The sequence below is a fragment of the Rana temporaria genome, chromosome 3 (assembly GCF_905171775.1).
Source record: "Rana temporaria chromosome 3, aRanTem1.1, whole genome shotgun sequence".
NCBI lineage: Eukaryota > Metazoa > Chordata > Amphibia > Anura > Ranidae > Rana > Rana temporaria.
The window spans coordinates 285,344,431-285,352,377 of NC_053491.1; the positions used below are offsets into that span (position 1 = coordinate 285,344,431).

Consider the following 7,947-nt stretch of genomic DNA (forward strand, 5'->3'; position numbering starts at 1 on the left):
ATTCAAATCCAAAGCCATTATCTTTGTCACCCCTGATACCGTGACATTTTATGCTATTTTAACAGCTGAAGTGCAAAATCTGTATTTACATTTTTTTTTCAGCTTGTCCTAAAGTAATATAACTAATGACATCTTAAATATTACTTGCCTTTTGTGTCTTTATCTCTGTGTTCTTTGTAACATTTTAAGATGCGCCTTACAAATCACATACATAAAATACATAGGGCCAGATTCATGAAGACTTACGACGGGCGTATCAGCCGTTGTAACATTAAGCGTATTCTCAAACTGAGATACGCTTAAATATTGCTAAGATACGACCGTCGTAAGTCTCCTACGCCGTCGTATCTTAGCTGCCTATTTACGATGGTCGCTAGGGGCGTGTACGCTGATTTACGCCTAGAATATGTAAATCAGCTAGATACGCCTATTCACGAACGTACGCCCGGCCGTCGCAGTAAAAATACGCCGTTTACGTAAGGTGTTTTCAGGCGTAAAGATAAACCACCAAAAAGATGGCGCAGCCAATGTTAAGTATGGACGTCGGGACCGCATCAAATTTTTCACGTTTTACGTTGTTTGCGTAAGTCGTCCGTGAATGGAGCTGGGCGTAAGTTACGTTCACGTCGAAACCAATGAGTCGTTGCGGTGTCATTTGGAGCATGCGCACTGGGATACGTCCACGGACGGCGCATGCGCCGTTAGTAAAAAACTTCATTTACGTGGGGTCACAATGAATTTACATACAACACGCCCACATCTTCCACATTTGAATTAGGCGGGCTTACGCCGACCCAGTTACACTACGCCGCCGTAAGTTAGAGCGCAACTTCTTTGTGAATACAGGACCTGCTGCTCTAACTTACGGCGTCGTAGTGTATCTGAGATACGCTACGCCCACCTAAATCTCTCTGAATCTAGCTAATCGTATTCCTACAGTTTATCCAGAAAAAGGAAAATAGAATTGCTTTGCCACATAATTTTTTTTATATTTCAATATTTTTTATTGAGATTTTGCAAAGAAAGACATAAGTAACAATCATGAGATTACTGTATGGATGTCCGTTATACAAGCAAAACATTAACACAAGAAGGCATAGAACACCAAGTAGTGAAGGAAACTTGTGGGGTTATGTGTTGTTCGTCCTACCAACAACTAATGCCTCGTACACACGATCAGTTTTCCCGGCGGTCAAAAGTCCGCCGGGAAAACTGAGAGGAAAACCAAGAACCTGCTCGGTTGCTTTTCCCAGTGTACACACAGACGGTTTTCCTGACAGGATAACTGCCATGAGAGCTTTGCTCGGGAAAACCGTTCTCATTTTTTGCTCGCAGTTTTCCTGACGGGAAAACTGCTATGGAGCATACACACGGCCGGTTTTCCCGACCAAAAGCAAACATGGCAGTTTTCCCGTCGGGAAAACCGATCGTGTGTATGAGGCATAAGTCCTTTCTCCCTCGTCCCGACACCCCTAGTGGGATCAGACTGTGTCGAGGGGAGGGAGAATTTGCCACCAGTGAATAATAACAAATATTTAAAAAACATTTTTTAAATATGTATATGAACACCATAACTAGGTGAGCTCTTGTGAGTGCATTCAGCACACTGTTGCCACCATCATTTGCAAAACATTAGCAGGTTGTTAATACCGTGTTACATTGCAAAGGTTTACAAAATCCAGGTGTAAATGTATAGTACTAGCTATGAGCTAAGTGATAATAAGCCATGAGAATGCAGACACAGATCTTCATCATGATAAAAGAATTCCATCATACAAGCATATGATTCATTCACGAATCAAGAAGGACAATTAGGCCGGAGATGCTTAATCTGCAGACTGACAACCTAAACAGGGCTCTATCAATTGCGCTGATTGACGTCTTTTTCTGTTTGCCATATTTGTTAGTTTAAGGCAGTTACTAGCAGAATGAATGCATGAGACTCTGTGATATCAGTAGAAAATACTATTTATATATAACCAGCACATCTACAGTCTGGCCCCATCTCCAAACATTACAGACTGTCTGATAAATAAAGCCTTGTCAAAACCTGTGTAATCCTTTTAGGGTTTTGATCCTATCTGTTATCTCTGTCCTGCTTACTAAGGCCAGTCATACATGGTTCGAATCTCGGCCGGTTCAGCAGGAAGATTCAATCTGTTTCTGGGCCGGCTGAATGTACCAAGTTGATTGATCGATCAGCTTTGGTACAACTAGCCTGCCCGATTCTCTTACGATTATCGATAGCGGTTTGCTATAGCCACCAACGCTAATCACTGTCTTCTTCTTCTCCCAAGGGGAGGGCTTCCATTGCCTGCCCCTGCCTCCTCGCTAGGAGAATATAATTGCCGATCGCCTTGTCAGCACTGCATGTGTTCATGGGGGAATTGTGCAAATTTCTTTCCTGCAACCTATGGTTGCAGGAAAAAAAATTGCATTATGTATGACCTGCCTAACTCCTGGCTTGTGCTTTTCTGACATAACTGACAGACATGAACAGTCACATTAAGTCAAATAGCCAGATTCAGGTAGAGTTACGCCGGTGTATCAGTAGATACGCCGTCTTAACTCTGAATCTGCGCCATCCTACATTTAAGTGTATTCTCAAATTGAGATACAGTTAAATGTAGCTAAGATACGACTGCCTGCGCCGTCGTATCTTAGCTGTCTAGTTCCGCCGGCCGCTAGGGGCATACGCTTGCCCGTCGCAGTAAAGATACGCCATTTACGTAAGGCGTTTTCAGGCGTAAAGTTAGTCCAACAAAAAGCTGGTCTAGCCAATGTTAAGTATGGACGTCGTTCCCGCATCGAATTTTGAAAATTTGACATCGATTGCGTAAGTCGTCCGTGAATAGGGCTGGACGTAATTTACGTTCACGTCGAAACCAATAAGTCCTTGCGGCGTACTTTGGAGCAATGCACACTGGGATATGTCCACGGACGGCGCATGCGCCGTTCGTTAAAAACGTCAATCACGTTGGGTCACGATTCATTAACATAAAACACGCCCCCTGTTCCTCATTTGAATTAGGCGCGCTTACGCCGGTCCATTTACGCTACGCCACCGTAACTTAGGAGGCAAGTGCTTTGTGAATACAGCACTTGCCTCTCTGACTTACGGCGGCATAGCGTAAATACGATACGCTACGCTGGCTGAAACATACACCGCCCTACGTGAATCCAGCTAAAAGTCAACAAAAAAGATTTAGTGGTATAAAACACACACACACAAGAAAAAGGTAAAATAGTAAAAAAATAACTCATATCCACTAGGAGGATTGTTCAGTTGCTACACCCCCTCTCAAGATGCACCCAAAACAATCTGCAAAAGTAAACACCTCTTTATCAGTGATCACCTCTCTAACAGTACAAACAAAGATATGTCCCAGAAACCATATGTTAAATGACGTTTGTAAGATTTGAAAGGGAAAGAACATATTGTTTCTGAGACGTGTATAGAGACAATGTTTTTACTGTTTGGGCCCTTTCACACAGGCTTTCCAAACAGGTCCACCTGTCTATTTTTCAGATAACCCTGATTGGAAACTCCATGTGGGTCTATGGTAGGCTGATAGAACTGGACTTGTGTTCGTTTATATCCACCTACCTCCAAGTCCATCCATTTCCTGAAGGAAAAATTAACAAAAATGACTGCATTCTTTTCAACTTTTCCAGACCTAAATGTGATGGATTGAATTTAGTCTGATATAAATGGACATAAGTCTATTTACATTTGGCCATCCATAGAGCCACCACGGGTTTACCCCATCCACAGCTTATGAGTCCCCTGCTGAGTGGAGTGGCTCCATGTGAAAGAGCCCTTAAAGGTAGTGGTTGCTCATTTATTAGTTGCTAACTTATGGGGTTTATGTATCAAGAAAAACAACTGGGCCTCAGAAAATAAAATAACTTTCTATAAATGTAATGTCAACACCAAGAAACACCATTTGAAATAATGAAAGGGGAACAGAATGATCAATAGTTTGAGAAAAATGAGTCCTCCTTGGAAAAAGGGCCTCACAAGACCCAGTAAAAAACAATACAACAGATGTTTTTTTTTTTCCATGTGGTAGTCTTTCTGCACGTGAATAAACTGGCTATCAAATCAATCATTACCACTACTACAAAGACAAAGAATAACCTTTCATTAAAGAAAGCCTGTCATGAAACAAATATGATAGATTTACTTCAAGCATAGATTGGATCACTTTGAAATACACAGTCAAAAAAAAAAAGAATTGTGGTGGATTCCAGTGAAGTGAAGGGCACTATGGCTGAAACAAAACAAACTAATGAAAACTATATTTTAGAAGAAAATAAGCAGGCATTTTAGAAAATACAGTCAGATAGCTTATATTTATGTGGGGCAATTTATTTGCATGTAGTCAGCATAATCACCTACCAAGTTGACAAACAAGTATACTATTGAGGTTCAAATGCGCTTTAGAGGTATCTGAGAGACTTGACTTCACAAGTTAAGCCAGAGGACCTCAATTTCCTCAGTATCCATTATATGAATCAGAATCAATAAAATGTATAGCACAAGCATTACACTAACTACGAGCATTAAACCAACCAACAAACTACAAATAAGTCTGACACAGTGTATTAAAATGTATACTTCCCTAATATTTTTGTAATTGTTTACCAAATACTCTTTTTTTAATACAAAAACAAATAAATAAAAATATGTAATTGCCGGTTCACACTGGGGCAACTTGGGATCCGACTTGAAGTCGACTCAAGTCGGCCCAAATCGCGCTGTCGAGAAAAACAATGGAAGTGAATGGGAGCGGTGTTAATACACACGACTCGAGTCGCTCCGATTTCAAAAGAAGTTCCTGTACTACTTCAATCCGACTTGTAGGCGATTTGTACCCATTGATTTCAATGGAAGTCGCCTCCAAGTCGCCTCCAAGTCTGATCACTGTCTTAACTGAAGCGACTTTCCAGGAAGATAACATACATTTCTCAGGCAAACCTCTTCCTCCCCCTCCCTCCCCTAGAGCTGATTGTTGTTTGATTGGCCAAAGTTGGGAAAAAAATTGGAAAGTCTCCTGTCCTGGAGACGACTTCAAGTCGTGTTGTAAATCGCCCCAGATCGCCCTGTGGTTCATGCTCAAGTCGTGTCGGAGTCGCCTCTGAAATTCGCGCTGGAAGTCGTGTCGCCCTAGTGTGAACCGACTCTAAAACATCCTAAAAGTCAAAAATATTTTAGAAACACTATGTTGATACTAATATGATCTTGTTTGATTATTGTATAATACTGGTCCATACTACAGTCCCATTGGCTGCTATAGGTATAGGCCTAAAAAAAAAGGCACAGCTAGATTTTCAAATATAATTGATAAACTTTCCAGTTTTGAACTTGTGGTATAATCTTTCTGGAAATATTATTTCATATCTAGCACTATTAACCCTAATCACATCACACCACAACCCCGGGTAAGTGTCTGAAGGCTACTACAATAGTCGTTTTCTATTGGACCATTAGTTAGTACCAAAGAATATTAACATACAAACTCGATACACAACCCCAAAAAATTCTGAAGCTTCGAAAGACTTACTTGCTATATATCATGCACGGCATGTTATTGATCTCCTTGTCCGATTTGAATCGCCTGAAATCTTCCCATACATCCTTAATTGCAGTAATAGCCAAAATAATGCAAATTGGAATTATGGCTATGGCTGGTTGAAAGGCATTTACCACCGGTACAAAATTTAGAGCGGCTATTAAAACAAAGTACATGTTGGCGAAACGGTGAAATTGCTCAAACAGGTTCTTAGGAATGAAGGAAAGGAAGGTGTATTTGGTGGTCTTGATTTTGTTGGTTTTGTAAATACAGTTTGGATTTTCCTTCCAGTTGGCGCCTTCAAAAAGTAAATTGGACTTAATGGTCCTTTTGGAGTCATCCTTTTTCCGTCGTCCCCTCATCACCCTCTCCCAGATCTCAGTGATGATAGAAGACATTGTTTTACATGCGGAGGAAATGTAAAGTGAAACTTTAAAGCCTTCCTAAGTTTCCTGGTTCAGCATGCTGCTTTGGTGACGGTTTCTCCTGATTTATCTTTCTCCTTCATATTAAAATAAATAAATAAATCCACCACAAAATCCCAAGATGTAGCACAGGTCTTTCATGTGCTGTGGACACTGGCAGACTATTGCTTCTCTCACTTATTTCAAAGTACACCTGTTGATTGCAAACGTCACGCCAGCTACCTGTGTGTCACTCCATAAACCAGTTTGTCCGAGGAGAGTAGAAAAGCTGCCTCTGGGTCCTACAACCTCTCAGCTTGGCTATAATCACAGGATAACCTGTTCACCTGAATGGTATGCTAATTGGCAGTCTCTAAGATAATACAATGGCAGTTAGCCATGTGCCTACTTATAATAAACAGAATGAGGAAGCACATGAAATCTTTACATAGCAGAGACGGGAGCGTCTTGTACATGTGACAGTGCACTTTGATCTGTGACCAATTTATTAATAGAAACAAAGATTCTTTTGAACCTTTTCCTCAATATGATAAGAGAAGTAACAGAACAATAAATCAGCATAGAAACTTTTGTAATTCATTTAAATAAATTTAGGGTTAAATGTAATCACTGCATTTTAAAATATGAACAAAATGATATAAATCACTTTTATTAATATATTTCAATTCGATTTATTTTTTAAGTGACTAACAACTTCAGTCAGTCACAGAGTGTCAGTTTTTTTTTTCTTGAGATGTGTCAGCCTCACGTCTTATAACTTTCAGGCTGGCTTAATAACTACACATGACTGTTATGCATGCCACTCTGTGAGGTACCATTCATTTAGCAACGCACTCCAATGCACAACACCAGTAGGTATTGACACTTACACTAAAAAAAATGGCTATGTTAAGCATGCACAGCCTATTCTAAATGGCTTAGTTACCTTAACACAATGCACATTCACATGTAAAACAGCGCACATAAGGTCATTTACCACATCAAATTGCTGTAGGGACCTGAAGACTTAGTAGTCTACTCTATGCTAACATACTATATTACTTTTTTTGGACAGCAAACATTTACATTTTGTTGCATTTTTCTATTTATATATTTTTGTTTCATATGTTATTTGTTAGTGAGAGAGATGGGAAATGAGAAAAAAATACATTTTGCGTTAATTTTTTCCATTGCAATTTTTACGTTTTTTTGCACAATCCCATATATTTACCCCAAATTATAGTTGACAAAGTCTTACAATGTAAAAGATACATGTGATTTATGTCATTATGTAAAATTGTGGAATGGCAAAGCTTGAAGTGAAAGTTTGTCTTATTTTAATGCCTCATGCAGGGGGGGGGGTTTAAAATAAGTGGTTGAGCCACCTAAAGAAGACTATGCAGCTGCTAAGGAGGCCTGATTAACTCTCAGGCCTCGTACACACGGCCGAGGAACTCGACGTGCCAAACACATCGAGTTCCTCGGCCAGTTCAGCCCTGAAGCCGCCGAGGAGCTCGGCGGGACGCGAGCTCCCATAGAACAACGAGGAAATAGAGAACATGTTCTCTATTTCCTCGCCGAGGTCCTCGTCGGCTTCCTCGGCCGAAAGTGTACACACGGCCGGGTTTCTCGGCAGAATTCAGCCAGAAACTCGGTCGGAAGCTGAATTCTGCCGAGGAAACTGGTCGTGTGTACGGGGCCTCAGGCCTCGTACACACGACTGAGAAACTCCACGGGCGAAATACATCGTTTTCCTCGTTGAGTTCCTTGTTAGGCCCCGTACACACGACCGAGTTTCTCGGCAGAATTCAGCCAGAAACTCGATCGGAGCCGTATTCTGCCGAGAAACACGGTCGTGTGTACACTTTTGGCCAAGGAAACCGACAAGAAACTCGTCTAGCCAAATAGAGAACATGTTCTCTATTTCCTCGTTAGTCAATGAGGAAACTTGGCTCGCCGAGATCCTT

General features: G+C 40.9%; 1 protein-coding gene across 1 annotated transcript in view; it reads right to left on the minus strand.

Annotated features, from left to right (window-relative positions):
• Window positions 1-6,839, minus strand: part of ATP10B (ATPase phospholipid transporting 10B (putative)) — a 154,776-nt gene extending 147,937 nt beyond the window's left edge. Inside the window, exon 1 of the mRNA XM_040344724.1 lies at window positions 5,568-6,839. Within this exon, the coding sequence (XP_040200658.1) occupies window positions 5,568-5,974 (407 nt within the window). The 5' untranslated portion in view covers window positions 5,975-6,839. The remainder of the gene's footprint in view (window positions 1-5,567) is intronic.
• Between the last annotated feature and the right edge of the window lie 1,108 nt (window positions 6,840-7,947).